The sequence below is a fragment of the Myotis davidii genome, unplaced genomic scaffold, assembly GCF_000327345.1.
Source record: "Myotis davidii unplaced genomic scaffold, ASM32734v1 scaffold803, whole genome shotgun sequence".
Lineage (NCBI taxonomy): Eukaryota > Metazoa > Chordata > Mammalia > Chiroptera > Vespertilionidae > Myotis > Myotis davidii.
The window spans coordinates 3,465,355-3,482,688 of record NW_006295567.1 but is presented as its reverse complement, the minus strand read 5'-3'; the positions used below and the strand labels follow the sequence as shown (position 1 = coordinate 3,482,688).

The 17,334-nt window shown below is 37.8% G+C and overlaps 1 protein-coding gene across 1 annotated transcript in view; it reads right to left on the bottom strand.

Annotated features, from left to right (window-relative positions):
* Window positions 1-11,459: 11,459 nt before the first annotated feature.
* The window catches only part of LMBRD1 (LMBR1 domain containing 1), a 94,670-nt gene continuing 88,795 nt past the window's right edge, over window positions 11,460-17,334 (bottom strand). The window contains exons 15-16 of the mRNA XM_006770339.2: window positions 12,149-12,240; window positions 11,460-12,012 (exon numbers count right to left, since the gene is read on the bottom strand). Of these exons, the coding sequence (XP_006770402.1) occupies window positions 11,896-12,012; window positions 12,149-12,240 (209 nt within the window). The 3' untranslated portion in view covers window positions 11,460-11,895. The remainder of the gene's footprint in view (window positions 12,013-12,148; window positions 12,241-17,334) is intronic.

Genomic DNA, 17,334 nt, shown 5'->3' with positions numbered 1-17,334 from the left:
CCTCCCCTGCATGCCTGGTCACCCACAACTGCCCTCCCCTGCTGGCCTGGTCGCCCACAACTGCCTTCCCCTGCCGGCCATCTTGTGACCACATGGGGGTGGACATCTTGTGTGAGGGCGTGACAGTCAATTTGCATATTACCTCTTTATTATATAGGGTAGATCAGTTATGTTCCTGGGACAGTGGTGTCAATGGCTCTGGCAGAACTAGAAAGCCCTCTAGTGGGGCTCCTGAGGCTATTTCTAGGGCATTTCCCTCTCTTTGGTGGGGTCTCCTGGAAATTTCTCTAGGTTCAATTGTTTATCTTTTCTTAAATAATTATAAAAGTACTTAATCTTATATATTTAAACCTCTATTTCAAAAGGACAGTCAGAATGGACAGTATAACTTTAAAGTTGCTGCCTTTTTATAGTGAGAGCAAAGCCCATTTTTTGTTTGGTTTTAGATTACTTCATTTAAAAATTTATGGTAGGAGGACAAATTCATATCTAGGTTTAAAATGTATTGACCTGCCCAATTGGTGTGGCTCCGTAGTTGAGAGTTGACGTATGAACAATGGTGTCATGGTTCAATTCCCAGTCAGGGTACATGCCCGGGCTGCAGGCTCGATCCCAAGTGTGGAGCATGCAGGAGGCAGCCAATCAATGATTCTCATCATTGATGTTTCTATCTTTCTCTCCCTTCCTCTCTGAAATCAATAAAAATATATTTTCAAGAATAAAATAAAATATATTGAGCTGTTTAGATGTATTTTTTGATATTGTTTTACTCTATATTGGGGAAACTATGGCCCTTTTACATATGAACAAACCTGTATCAAGGCAAAAATTTGCAATGGGTATAAAGAAATTCAGGAGATAGAGCAGATTGGTGAGAAATCACTTTCACTGAGTAGAAACGTAGTCATCCTGGGAAATGTGGAGCCCAAATAGTTGAAATTTCTTCTTTTTCTATCAAATCAAAGGAAAGAGAAAAATAGTTTTGAAAGGGAGAAGCACAAAATCCTATGAGGAAATTACTTCAACCACTAGATAGGGAGAGGCTGAGATAACAGACAGCGACCAGGTTGAGATCGGCTCCCAGGGTGGTTAATCTTTGATAGTGTGAAACTGTATTTTTTACACTGAAAATTGACACCTGAGGTAGCAAAGATCAATAAGTAGAGGTTCTGTTTTGAAAGCTTTAGGAGAAAAAGGAAAGGATTAAGACTGAAAGAGTTAATCGACCCAAGCCATTATGCTCAATTAATATTTGACAAAAGAGGCAAAAGCATACAATGGAGTCAAGACAGTCTCTTCAATAAATGGTGCTGGGAAATTTGGTCAGATACATGGAAAAAAAAATGAAACTAGATCACCAACTTACACCATACACAAAAATAAACTCAAAATGGCTAAAGGACTTAAATGTAAGACAGGAAACCATAAAAATCCTACAAGACTCCATAGGCAGCAAAATAGCAGACATATGTCATAGCAATATCTTTACAGCACAGCTCCTAGGGCAATGGAGACTAAGGAGAAAATAAACAAATGGGACTACATCAAAATAAAAAGCTTCTGCACAGCAAAAGAAACCATCAACAAAACAACGAGAAAACCCACTGCATGGGAGAACATATTTGCCAATGATATTTCAGATAAGGCCTTAATCTCCAAAATTTACAGAGAACTCATACAACTTAACAAAAGGAAGATAAACAATTCAATAAAAAAAAATAGGCAACGGATCTAAATAGACCTTTTCAAAAGAGGACATACAGAAAGCCAAGAGACATATGAAAACATGCTCAAAGTCACTAATCATCTGAGAGATGCAAATCAAAATGACAATGAGATACCATCTCACACCTGTCAGAATGGCTATCATCAATAAATCAACAAATGACAAGTGCTGGAGAGGATGTGGAGAAAAAGGAACCCTCCCGCTGGAAACAGCCTAAGTGCCCATCAGTGGATGAGTGTATTAAAAAACTGTGGTACATCTACACAATGGAATACTATGCCACTATAAAAAAGAAGGAACTTTTACCATTTGCAACAGCATGGATGGAACTGGAGAGCATTATGCTAAGCGAAATAAGCCATTCAGAGAAAGATAAATGTCATGATCTCCTCATATGTGGGATATAATGATCAACATAATTTGATGAACAAGAATAGATCCAGAGACAAATGGTAGGAAGGGGGGGAGGGGGGTTAGAGAGCAACCAAAGGACTTGTATGCATACATATTAGTATAACCAATGGACACAGACACTGGGGCGGTGGGGGCTTGCCTGGGATGGGAATGGCTGGGTGGGAAGGGGATCAATTGGGGTAAAAGGAGACATATGTAAAACTTTAGACAATAAAAAATAAAAATAAAAAACAAAGATTGAAAGGGTTAAAGGTAACACAGAAAATTAATTCATTACAGTTTGGTATTTACATGCCTTTAAATTTTGCCATACTTATTTGCCCTGGTCATAATATACTATGTAACTTTAATTCCAGTTTTCGGGGGGGGAGGGGCGGGGGGGAATATCATTGAATGGAAAAGCTCTACGGACAGTGGCTATGCTTCATACATCTTTGTAGCTAGCTCTCTGCTTCTATTCAGTCACCCCACAGGAAATGTTACTAAGTGAACAAGGAAAGAAATCTGTGTTTTTGGTTTAGTCCTTCGGGAAGTTTATTCATTTGAGCTCTGGGGATAGAACCCAGAGCCCAGGACCAAACTCAAAAGCCAAAGCCACTTGGAGCATATGTTGTGCTATTGGACCAAATGGAGAATATATGCCCCTCCAAAAGCATTCATTTCAGGTTTCAGACCCTGTGCCTTCCTAAGGTGTAGGTATGTGCAGTGGTCCTTGGTGGTACTGGCCAAGTGCCTACTCTCTTCTGGCTGTTGTAAGTCCTTTAGGTAACTCAACACAGTAGGTACTGTGCACCCAAGTTACAGATGAAGTAATAGGCTTATAAAGGTAAAATGACTTGCCCAAGTTCACACAGCTACTAAGCAACTCACATTGGATTTTGACCCAAGTCTGCCCTCACTTTCTACTTTTACCACACTGTTGACAGAAGCAAGCTTGTTGGAAGTGTGAGTGTGTGAGGAAACGGAAGCTTATGTAATGAATTGTAAATTCCAGCCTCTAAAGTGACAGAAAATGTTTCATTTAATTTTACTTTGTTTCCGTACTCTGCAATGATGGTACGTGTACACCTTTTTTATTCACTCCTAAAAAAAAAGTTTTATAAATGTTAGTTTTTGAATTCACAATGTTCCCATGAGGAACTGAAGAGAAATTCTTCACTAAGTACATTTAAATAAACAGAAAAACAAAAACGTAAGAGGCAAAGATTATACCGCAGTCTTTTCAGAGCGACCCAGCGAGAGAGCAATGTGAAGAGGGGGGACCACAATACCTGTGCCTCCTAACTAGTGTTCTAACTACAACTCACGGCTTCTATGCTTGAAATAATTGGGATTTTATTCTTGCATTTCATTATTTTGGAGTTTTGAAATACAATGTGAAGAAAATAAGATATCTAAACAGAAAAAAAATGGAGACATTAATAGTGATGATTTACATTACAAAAGTCTTTCTATGTCTCAAAAATATTTACTCTCCAGGGTTTCTTACACTCTCAGCTCTCATAATGCAATTAAATGCTTGTTTTGAAGCTATTAGGTACTTAACCTAGACGTTGAAGTACAGGAATATTTCTTAAATATAAAGTGTTTGGAGCCCTGGTGATTACAGAGCACCATGAAATAAGGGAAAGCATCTTAGAAATAACAATAATGACTAAAAAATATTTAGAGTTTACCACCTAAGAAGCACTACACGAAGCACTTTATACTAACTTAATGCCTCTAATAATCCCGTGAAGGGGATGGTATTATTATCACAATTTTACAAAGGAGGAAAGTGTGACACAGAAAAATCACTAGTGCTCACAATTTTTAATCCTGGAATCATATTTATAATTCTCTTTGACCAAAAGAGAGAAACAGGAGAGAAACATGTTATTAGTGGAAGTTACCTTTGAGATAATTGTGTCCATCATTGCTCCAGCTATGCTCCATATGAGACGATAAGGGACAACAAATCCCTGGCCACATAAATTTGGAGATCACCGCATATTCTGCTCATTATCTCTCTTGGTCAGTCACAACTTCTGAAATGTGTGAATTCATATCACCTTTAAACTCAAAATAAAAGTTAAGTTTAATCATTATAAAACCATGAAACAGCACGCTAAAAAACATTTGAAAACTTTCTTTTTTCAGATAGGTTAAAAGTCTCCCTTCTATAATTTTGTATTTTTTATGTTGTTAGCCAAACTTTCTTGGGCAAAACTACTTTAAAAAAAATGATTAATTGTGTAATTCAGGGTTTGACAAACTACAGGTCAAATCCAGACAAAGAATGTCTTTTAGTTTTTTAACGGCTGTAAAAGGAAATCTAAAAAGAAAGTAAGACAGAGTCCTTTATGTGGCCCTGCAAGCCCAAAGTAGTTACCATCTGGCCCTTTTTAAGAAAAGTTTGTCAACCTCCGAATTAACCAAACACTGAAATGGCAGGTACTAGTTAAGCTTTTGCTTATATAATGTAAATAGATTGTTTTCTCCATTCCACTAGTGAAGGAACTAACTTACAGAACAATGGACAATTAAGTGGCAGCAGAATAAAAATGTTTGCTGGTGTAACTACCTGTACTTAGCTTTGGCGGGTGAAAATATCATTGTGTAAACTCAGGCATACAAGAATATAACATTTTCATAAATTGTTATAGAAATAAACTTATTTCTATAACAATTTAATTTCTATTTCTCATGCTACTTGGGAGCTGGAAGTTAGTCCACGTGGGGTTCCCTTCTTTTTTCCAGTGTTGAGTCTAATTTTGAGGGGGAAATTTGGATACTAAGTACCATGTTGGTACTGATGAGGCGAGCCCTACCCTTTCAGCTGCTGGGTTGCTGGTCGGTCTCTCCTCTGATGCAGCCCTGCTTCCCATCCACACAGCCTCTTCAGGACTCTCCCCACCATTTCCTCCTTGCTACTGTCTAAGACCATTGTAGACTCACTAAACAGAAGCCTGTTTCTTGCTTAGACAATTTATTGCCTGTAATTGGGTTAACGTTTGCTTATCTTGTCTTAATCCTTCCCTACCTAAGCTTAAGAACATATCACTCTTAGCTTCAGTGCATTCTGTAATACTTCTTTATAGAATTTGTTACATTATAATTTATTATTATTATTTTAAATATATATTTTTATTGATTTCAGAGAGGAAGGGAGAGGGAGAGAGAGATAGAAACATCAAAGATGAGAGAGAATCATTGATTGGCTGCCTCCTGCATGCCCCCAGTGGGGATAGAGCCTGCAACCTGGGCATGTGCCCTTAACCAGGAATCGAATCTGGAACCCTTTAGTCCACAGGCCAACACTCTATCCACTGAGCCAAACCAACTAGGGTTACAATTTATTATTTTTAATTTATTTGCCCCATGGTTTCTAAACTTGAGAGTAGGAACCTTTTGTTTTTTTCATTTATGTGTCTCCAGTTCATAGCAATTTCTGGTTCATACTAGGTGCTCAAATATTGGTTCAAGGTAATGCATCACTAAATCCCCCCCTTGGAGAAGGCTTTTCAGACTTATAGTTCTGTCAGCATTTGAGTTATTGTATACATTGGGAATAAACTGAAATATCCTTAAATTACTCTTTTACTGGGTAGACTTGTCTTCTCATATTAAGAGTTTGTGTATGTGTGTGTGTGTGTGTGTGTAAATATTTATACAAACAAGCCTATGTTCTCTAAAAAGCTTCAGGTAAATATAGCAGAAAGTGGAACTGGAACTGATAAGGACATCAGATATTATCAGACTTGATAGAACTTTTCACTAAGTATTAAATTAAGGTCCAAAACAGTTTCTGGCACATGATAACCACTAGTTGGATAGTCATTGAATGAACTTGGTACAAATAAAGTAATCATTTATTTTCGGTATACTTTCTATCTAAATAGAAATACCCCAGCTCTTGATGGGGGAATGAGGCAGCTCTAAGTGCCCCCTAATCTCTCCAAGTTTTAACTTTGTTATCTGTTCATCTGCTATCAAAAATGTACTTCTTCTGCCCTGGCTGGGTAGCTCAGTTGATTAGAGCATCGTCTCGACATGCCAAGGTTATGGGTTTGATCCCTGGTTAGGGAGTCAATCAATGAGTGCATAAATGGGTGGTAGAGCAGGTCAATTTTTCTCTGTCCCTCTCTCTCAAATCCTATATAATAAAAGCCTTAATATGCTAAGTGCCCGACCGTTTGACTATTTGACCAGTCACTATAACACACACTGACCACCAGGGGGCAGATGCTTTGACCGGTAGGTTAGCTTGCTGCTGGGGTCCAGCTGATTGAGACTGGGCGAGATGAACCGGACATGACCTGGAGCCCTCGAGCGGTCCATCCCTCCCCAGCCAGCTTGAGACTGTGCAAGATAGCTCTAATCGGGACTGGGTGAGAGCATGCCCTCAACAAATCCGGTTTTGGCCTGATCCCTGCAGGCCAGGCCAAGGGATTCCACCAGTGCATGAATCCATGCACCGGGCCTCGAGTAAATAAATAAAAGGTTTTAAAAATATACTTTTTCTACAGACAACAGAAGACATTGCTTTACACACAAATTTGCTAGAGTTCAATCTAGACTTGGTACCATCCACCAGCTTCAATGCAGAGCTGAAGCAGGTATAAAACTATGGGAAAACCATGCAGAAAGACATATACCTGACTGTACAACTTAGTTCTCCCCGGAATGTTATCCCTAAGTTATGACTTAATATTTATTGGCTTTGCTCTGAAAAGGAAGTTTTCACATTCCCTGTGAAGTCAGTTGAAGATTACAAGTAGTTCTAGAAATGCCTCCTGAGAACTTGCTGATAAGGGAAATAAGGTACTTCTCAAATAAAACTTATGTCAAAACGTGTTTGTGGAGAAGAAAGGGAGGGAGGAGAGACAGATGATTGATAGGTAGGTAGGTAGGTAGGTAGGTAGAGGGGGTGTGCTAAGAACCAGAATGTAATATATATGTATAAATTGAGTAAAATAATGTGTTAGTTAGGATTCAGTTAAATACAATGTGTATCTAGGAAATACTACTCAATCTGGCCACTTGGGAGTGGTCTATGCTAAAGAAAAGTGGATACTTAATCAAGCATCAGCAAATGACTAAAATGTTTCTCCCAATTACTCATCTCACATCAATTCCATGCTCATCTACCAAGAGAGGATGTGTTGTTGTTTGGATATAAGCATTCTAGTTACTAGAATATTTTCTACGGTAACTCCAACTTGATAAAGTGATTTTTTATGTATTCATGATATCAGACACATATAATCTTAGTAGATATCAGTAAGGTTCAATTATTGCCAAGGGCCACTCAGCTACAAATTCCTAGACCAAATTCTGAAAGGACAGGGACTGCCTTCTTCAAACCTAGATCAGTATCTGCGATCTACTGCCTGGAATATGTAGGAGCCCCAATGTTTGCTGAGTAGAATGAATAAACGATGTACACACAAAGCTAATTCTTTGTGACTTTGAGACTTCTCCGAAGCCAACCTGACTTCCCCTGGAGACCCCAGATTCTGTCTCCTTGCATATGCCTTCCTATTAAATTTTAGCAAAGACATTTGTTCATTGTTAACATTCTTTTCATAAGAATTCACAATGTAACTTCCTTCTAAATTTCAATGCCAGAAAAAAACACTTGAGTGTTTCCTTTTATCAAATGTAAAAACTTCATGATCCCTCAGTCTCCTTTTTGTCTCGGCTGCCAGGAAATTCAGATATATTTACATATAATTGCAATTATTTCATCTTCTGATAAAATTTCCCCTTTAAATAATACCCTGATCTTTGCATCTTTAATACCTGTTACATTCTAATATATTGCTATTTCTAAGTGTATCCATTTTAAATATCTACTGATTTCTTGTAATTTTGTTTGCTTGACAGATTCCCCGTGGTTCCCCTCTTCCCCCATCTCCCAACACGGTTCTATTACTATTTTTGATACAGCGTTACTTTTTACTCCATAACTTTAATATGCTCATACCTTTTACTTTGCTTCCTCTACCAGGGACAGTATCTCTTGATTTCTCTCTTCACGACTCCCCTCACCTATCCCACATAAAGGGAGGCTATTAATACCCTTTTCCCCGTCTTCCACCCACTCCAACCATCCAATTTGTATCAACTGTCTTTACATTGTCAAGGCTGATACTTACATTCAGTGCTATAATCAATGTGTACTGTGTCCTATGGATTAATTCTAAGACAGTGTATTTACTGTAACTGTGTATGTACCATTAACTGAAGAACTCAGCAGTACACCCGGAAGACATTCTTTTCTTGCAGCTTGTTTTCCTAGAGCTACTGCTTTGCTTATCCTTTCTTCTTCTTTTTTTTTTTCCAATGCAATATGCATCTGCATTGTCTTTGGGATAGTGGCACTATGACAGAAGTCAGTTCTAGGATCCTCATTTTGCCAGTAGCTTGTTGCATAGCTGAAGAAATTAATCACTGTTTGAAGTTTGCATAGAACATGAGGGCCTTGACCTTTTGAAAAGCCATCACTATGAACAATCTCTAAATTAGACATTTTAGAGGACTTCAAAGGAAATATGTTCTTCATTTGTGGAAGTCACACTTAAATCAGCTTCATGAAAATAAAAAGTTAAAGCCATTCATTATGACCATGAAGGAAAAAACAAACAAAACTTGGTTAGAATAAAAGCAAACTTCTTGATAGGCAGAAAACAAATGTTTAAATCTAAGTAGAAAGGATATATTTTATAAATACAAGAGGCAAAATGAAAGCCTAACAGGTTGGTCTGACAAAAACAATCATTTCTAGAAGTAATGAAATGTACATGTAGTGTTCAAGACAAATATGGTAATACTTCTACACTTCTAGGTAGCAAAATAAATTTTGAAACAGGCTAAGTACACATTCCCTTTCATCTAAATGCAGTTTATATAGGCTTAGACCATGTAACCAGACTTAAAGCATCTAACTAACAACCCCTCTCCATTGAGGGCCTTCCATGTACAAGGAGATATACTAGGCAACAGAGATGAGGATGAATAAACAGATGTGTTCAAAGACTTGGAGGCATGAAAGGAGGTAGAAAAGAAACCATACATCACAACACTGTACAGGTGCCCAATGAGTAGGACAGAGCACCTAACTTTGCCTGGGAGACTTAGAGGCACAGTATCTGAGGAGTTAATGTTAAGGTTGTGATCTGAAGAAAAAGGTTTTCTCAGGAGACAAGAGGGCAGAGTATCACAGGCAGAAGGAACAGTCCAACAGGGTGGGGCTGTGAGAAATCAGAGCCATTTGGATAATGATGAGACATTTGTTAGTTTGGCTCATATAAGGAGTGTGAAGATGGCAGAGAAGGCTGGATAGTCAGGTAAGAAAAACACCCAGAAGACCTTATACATGATGTGATGGCTTACAGATTTCATTCTGAAATAACTGAAAGCTTGTCACAGCAAAGGAATGAAATACTCTGATTTGGATTTTCATCACTGAGGAAAGAAAGGACTGGGGACTTGACAGAAGGTCCAGTGAGGAAGTTTAAGAACTAGTGTGTATTAGTCTGCTTGAGCTGCCATAACAAAATACAACAGACTGATGGCTTAAACAACAGACATTTATTTTCTCACAGCTCTGGAGGCCAGAAGTCCATGATCCATTTGCCGGCAGGGTCGGATTTTCCAGAGGGCTTTCTCCTTCACTTGTTGAGGGCCATCTTCTCACTGGGTCCTCAACATGGTCTTTTCTCCATGTACACACACCAATGATGTCTCTTCCTCTTCATATGAAGGTATCAGGCATAGTGGATTAGGACCCCGCCCAATGGCCTTATTTTACCTTAATTACCTTTTTAAAAGCCCTATTTTCAAGTGTAGTCATAGTCTCAGGTGCTGGGGGTTATGGCTTCAACATAAGAATTCTGGGGGGGGGCGTGAGGGGGACACGCAATTCAGTTTATAACACAATGAGTGGCAGTACAAATGGAGAAGAGGGGACAAATGGAAGGACGGTTAAGAAGTAGAAATCAACATGACTTGGTTGGTTGATGAGTCAAGGAAGCATACACAGCACATGAGAAGGTCTCCTTGATTTTTGGTTTAGGTAAACAGGAATGTGCTGGCACCATGTGTCAAAAAAAAAAAAAAAAGACTACAGAAGGCGGCTTGGTATGCTCAGAAAAGTGAAGCATTCAACTTTCAACATGTTACAATTGAAATAGCAATTTCTAGTTAATAGGGAAAATGAAAGTTTGGAGCTTATAAAGAATAATATAGATGGAAACCAAGGGTATATGTGATTGTCCAGAAGAAAATGTAAAATAAGAGCAGCAGGGAATGTAATCTCGAATAACATTAAAGTGTACATAAAGAAGCCAGACCGGAAGGCTGTGAAGGTGTATCTATTCTAGAGAGACAAAGAGGACCTGGAGAGTATTATGCCAAGCAAAATAAGCCAGTCAGAGAAAGACAAGTATCCCATGATCTCACTTAAATATGGAATCTAATGAGCAAAAGAAACTGATGGACAAAACAGATCCAGAGACACAGAAGCATGGAACAGACTGTAAAATCTTAGAGGGAAGGCGGAGGGTGAGTGGGTGGGAAAAGAGCCATCAAAGAACTTGTATGCAAATAGGCATAACCCAAGGATACAGACAATAGGGTGGTGAAGGCCTGGGGCAGAGGGGGGAGGGTGTAGGCTGTGTGTGCAGGTTATAAGGGGTCCATGGAGAAAGAAAAGGAGACGTGTATATATAGTACTTTCAACAATAAAGATTTAAAATAAAAAAAGAATCGGAACAGAGCAATGTGCCACAAAAATTAAGGGAGAGAAGAATTAAGTAGGAGATGGTTGTTAATTCCTATTTTTTCAGAAATGCAATGGTATTTTATTTCAAGCATCATATGTGCTTTTCATGAATCCTAATTTGCTGAAGTTAGTAAACTCAGCTATCATTTATGATTTCTCACTATCTAGAATGTATTCAAAATACTTTATTGATATTATATAGCTTTCCTTACGTCTTTTGCAAATTCTCAATCTTTAGGATAAAAAAAGCCAAATTATGATGCCGTATCTTAAACTACGGCATTAGTAGGTGGATTATTTTCAGGATTAATTATTCTTGCCAATACTCCTGTTTATGTTGAGATACAAATTTTGAGGGTAGCTACCTACAACAATGTATAGGCCTTAAATACTGTAAATGTGATAATAAGATATATAATGAATACCTGAACAATAATAATATAACACACCTTGGAATGCCATGGTCTTAGGGCATCAAGTAGCTCGAAATCTGTACATAAAATCTATCTGAATGGCACTGGTGATTTAATGTGGAAAACAGGAAACGAGATGCATAGGGGAATAACATTTATTTATTGGCTATATTATGAATACTATTTTCAGACAATCAGATATGGACACTTTAAAATTCACATTGCTTTAGAGATCCAAAGGCACAGACACAGTGATTGATCATGTTTTTAAAAAGTGACAAAAGAGGATATTCATTCTGGATGATTTTTAATCAATTTAACACTATTATACACTAGAGAAAAAAATTCCACAAACATACCCTCACACAGCCGGTAGTTTTATATTTACATAGTGTTATTACAGCAATTTTAAATGTTAATCTATGATACAATGTTACTTCAGAAAACATAAAAAATATAGTTTTTTAAATAGCCATGCTCCCATTTTTTTATGAAAGATACTCAGTTTATCCTAACACTTCAAAAATGCATGAGATATTGCAGTCAGCGTTATCAAATCTTTAAGACAGAAGCTGTCAGATGGAACAGGCAGAGGGCTCATCATCACTTATGTCGGAATCATCTTCATCAACTCCTTCAATCACTGACTTCTTCCCTTTACAACAGGATACAATTAATCCGATTAAGAATACCTGTAAATTTCAATGAACTATGTTATTTCTCAAATCCAAAGTCATTCAGAAAATAATAAATTTAAAATCCAATGGCACTACTGTGATACAAACGGACCATTAAGGGTCAAATCACCCCTGGGATCCCCATACTTACCCCAAGGAAGACCCAGTTGCCGAAATAGTACACAGCACTGAAGAACCAGAACTTGTGAAGGAACAGATATGTCCGGGTGACAGTGCACTGATCTGTAAGAGCAAATAAAAACTACTGTGAGATCATTTCTCTCTTGATTTGGACTATTAATACTGTATTTTAAAAATTATTAAACAAAACTAATGACCAAAGTCAGAAAGTCAATAAACATTTAGGGACAGGACTGAAATCTACATCTGATTCTAAAATTCACTGTTTCAGTTCCCTACAATAACTTAAATTACCAACTAATATGATGTATTTTTAAAAATGAATGCCACCAACTTAATCCTGGCTATTAAGTATTAAAAACATTATATTGGCTAGTTCAATTTATTTGAAATATAAAAAGCATTTTAACCAGGAGTGTTAGACACGTTCTAAAACAAGACAGATAAAGTTTTCCTGATGAACATTTAAAAAATGAACAAAGTGACCAGATGTGATTAGTATTACGCTACACTTTTCTAAGAATCCAATTATCAGGAGAGCCCAAACTTGAGAGGTTCTTTGAGCTGTTTTTTTTTTCTTTTTTTCTAAGAATGCTATTGAAAAGATGGCTGCTGCTTCTAAAAAATACAAAAAATCATTTTATACTGATATGCTTACTATTTGAACTTTAGATACCATTATAGCTTGAATTAAAAATAAATCATATACTTTCTCTTTCCAAAAAAATACACCTCTTAAGGGGAAAGTGGCAGACTGGTTATTTGCTGTTTGTGTCAGATGCCATAGTGGTTTTACCCAAATACATTATTTCTACTAGGTTAACAAGTCCTCTATATATCTTGACATATACCTAGTAAATGATGTCTAAGAAAATACTTATTAAAACCATTCAGAAAGGTCTGGGTGACACAATATAATGTAACTGATTGAAAATTATATATGCTGCAGTTAATATAGAATACCAACCTCACAAATTTCAGAAGGCCTTTATTCACTACAGAAGAAAATCCTAACCTACAAGGCAAGTTCTTTTTACACAAACAGTTATGATTTCCACATATTTTTATTCAAAATGGACAGTGACAAAAAATTTTACATGCAATTAAGAGACCAATATCACATCCTATTGCTGATTAAGAAAATGCACTGTTGATTTTTAATTTTATGAACTCTCTTCTTAGCTTCAATAAATAAGTGCTGTTTTTTTCTTAAAACTGTACTGGGAATTTTGTAGTCCAGTTTATTACACAAAGGATCTAATACACTTTTATTTTTTGGCTTTCATTTAGTTTCCTGAAACGTAGCATTTAGGTTATATTTCATCAAAACACAGGGCCCGTTATGTAAAGCTTTAGATGTTAAGTAAATATTTAGATAATCTAACTCTTATCTATTCTAACTCCTTCCACTGTGCTTCAACATTTACTTCTATTACTCAGTACCAAACTGTACAGAGCAGTCTCTTTTTCTGGCAGGAAAACATGCAGTTAATAGAGAAGCAACCTCTTCCTTTCATAAGCAAGGACCACAGATCGAATGCAGATCTACTGATCCCCCAAGAGCCTCCTTCGTATTCTTTGCTCTTTCTCAGCAGAAAAGTCTAGGATGAATATTCAAAGCCTCCTAAGGAAAACCAGAAAGACTTCAGGCAGCAGTGGCTGGCCAGTTTCCTTTTTCTCCCATAGTTACTAGCACCCGAGATTATAGCTTTACCCCCGAGATATAGCTTTACACCCAAGATATAGCTTTATACTGGAGTTCAGTCCAGCAGAGGAGATTCTTAGCTGGACGTTCAGGAGTCACTTACCTGCTCCCGTAACATTCTAGTCTCACCTCTAGTACAGAACTCTTTTCACAGTAACATGTCACTTCAACTTACCACTTTTTCAATTAAATAAGCCTACGTATTTGAAAGAACCTGTCCGAATACCTAGCATTCATATATAATGATTATTGAAGTAATCCAAATTTTTAAAAAAGGTTATTTTATTTTAAAATCATATTACTAAATAATACATTTTTTAATTCTTTTGTCTAAAATCTAACAAGATTCCGAGGGTATCAAAACAAGATACTTGAATATGTTCTGAAAATGGAAGTATAAAATGTCCAGCATGGTGACGGAAAAGCCCAGACTGGTCTCTGACACACTTGGTGTCAAACATCATTTGGCCACTTCTCTGCCATGAATGGGCAAATTTAAACTGCTGATGCTGTGCTTGTTAAATGGGGGTATGGCCATATTTCCTTGCAGTCATTCTAAAGACCAAACGAGGTACACTTGTCCTTTGGTAAACACGGAGGATTGGTTCCAGGATCCCCATGGATACCCAAATCTGGGATGCTTAAGCCACTTATATAAAACTAGAGGCCCAGTGCACAGAATTCATGCACTTGGTGTGTGTGTGTGGGGGGAGGGCGGCCCTCAGTCAGGCCTGTGCCCTCTTGCATTCTGGGAGCCCTAGGGGGATGTCCAACTGCCACAGAGGCGGGAGAGGCTCCCACCACCACTCCTGTGCATGCCAGCCATGAGCCTGGCTTCTGGCTGAGCAGTGCTCCCCCTGTGGGAGCACATTGACCACCAGGGGGCAGCTCCTACGTTGAGCGTCTGCCCCCTGGTGGTCAGTGCCAGTTGTTCTGCCGTTTGGTTGATTTGCATATTAGCCTTTTAGTATATAGGATGGTAGAGTATCTGCATGTAGCCTAGATTTGCACACAGGCTACAGCAGGGTATCTACACATCATGCCATTCACATGGATTCAGCAGAGTGCTCAGTGTGTGACAAATTCAAGTTTTGATTTTCAGAACTATCTGGGAATTTTTTTCAGATATTTTTGATCTGCAGATGGTTGAATCCATGGATATGAAACCACAAATAAGGAAGGCTGACTATATATCAAAATCCCCATGCAAAGTGACAGTTAATATTTTCTTTTTTCCTTTCAAAGTATAACTGGACACATGATAAAAAAAACACAGCTCTCAAGAGCTGCTCAAATGGTACCAAGAAAAACAACTAATCTTAAGATTTTACAAGTATATGTCCAACAGAAGTACAAAAAAAAAAATTGTTTAGATACCAGTATCATAACTATTCTGTACATGTTCATTGTCTTTCTTTCTTTATAGTCAAAACAGATACAAAAGGATTTGGTGAAATTCAAATGTATATAATTTAGTAACAGACTAACTGCTAAATAATTATATGCTTTTAAATAAAAATAACCATTGTGAATGTTTCAAAAATGAAGACAGGCTGGGCTTATCCAAAAATGTTCACAATTATTTTAAAATCAAGATCAGTATTTTCCATTGTTTAAGTATTACATAAGCTCTGCTATCTATCTATCTATCATCTATCTATCTATCTTTCTAAAAGCCTAAGTGACTGTTTGACCAGTAGCTATGATGCACACTGACCACCAGGGGACAGACATCGAATGCACAGGCATGGAAACATGGGACAGACTGATGAATTTCAGAGGGAAGTGGGTGGGAGAGGGCGGGAAGAGATTAACCAAAGATCTTATATGCATACTAGAGGCCTGGTGCACGGACTCTGGCCTGTGGGGTTGGGCTTAAACTGGCAGTTTGACATCCCCTGAGGGGTCCTGGATTTTGAGAGGGCGCAGGCCAGGCCGAGGGACACCACCGGTGCACGAATCCATGCACTGGGCCTCTAGTACGAGTATAAACTTGTTTGAAAAATATCCTTCAGCTTCCTTAACATACTCTAAACTTTCAAAACGAAAGTTTTATTACTAATTTCCATACTTAAAAGATATTTTTGGAGTCAGAACTTAACTGAATTAGAAATTCAGGGCTAGAACAGGGATTACAAGACAGTGACTGAGCTGGCAGAAGCAAGTAAAATCAAATCACTTTTCCAGAGGTCTAATAAACCACTCAGTGACATTTTAAATTGGGTTATATCCACCAATTATTTTGCCAACCACAAAAACAAATCTTAAACATTTTTTCTATCACATCATTTTTCTGTTACTTGTTTACCATTTTTAAAGGTTGGAGATTTGATATACTCTTTCTAAAATAAGATTAAAAGGTGAAATCATTGTTAGCGTTCTGCTTTGTTGTTGACAAAGATGATCCTAGACCACAAATCAATACACACAATGTGTACCTAACAGCTCTTTATAGTTATCTTTATATGTACATACTAGAGGCATATATATGTATGTGTATATATATATATATATTTGTGGCATATGTCCATAGAAGAATTTGGTTAATAAGTCTTATACACGTATTTTATATTCCAGTGATGATTCCACACTGAATAAATGGGCCATCTTCCAGCTGCTCACCTAAATGATACATATCTAGTTCTACAGATGTCTTTCTACAGTTATCTAAAAAAAATTATGAGTATTTTGAACTTTGATCTTCAAAGTAAATTTAAGTTTCTGAATGTTTCATTTAGAGATTGTGTTCTAAAATCAGAAGTGTTCAGCAGACTTGTGACTGTTGTTCCACAAAAGAATACGTAAAAGTGCCAATTAAACTAAAGAGGACCTGTTAACAATGAAAAACTAAAAATAGGGGCTCAGAGAAAAACCTAATAACAAGTGGCCATACAAAAAAAAAGTAATTTCCCCTCCCATCCACCCAGTCCCATCCTGACCTTAAAATTTAAAGGATACAGGATCAAACAAAACACAGAACATGAAAATGTTAAGTATAGTAAAAGAGACACTTGAAATCCAGACACTTTCATTAAAATCCTAAGTCTCATACTATCTGTGCAACTCATCTATTGGGACCTTAGTTTCTGCATCTGAAAAGGGGGGGAGGGGGAGGGGTGAGCTACTTAGATGGCCTCTCTAGTTTTGTTTTCTTATTTTCCCACTAGAGGCCTGATGCATGAAATTCGTGCAAGAGTAGTCCTTCCTTCCCTTGGCTACCATCACCGGCTTTCCTCTGGCACCCGGGACCCGGGCTTCCCTCCAGCTACCGGCAGGCACCTGAGACCCAGGCTTTCCTCGCAGCCTCAGCTTCATTTGGAAGGTCGTCCGTCCAGAAGGATGTATGGTCTAATTAGCATATTATGCTTTTACTAGAGGCCTGGTGCACAAAAATTGGTGCACTTGGGGGCGTCCCTCAGCTCAGCCTGTGCCCTCTTGCAGTCTGGGAGCCCTCGGGTGATGTCCGACTGACAGCTTAGGCCCAAACCCAG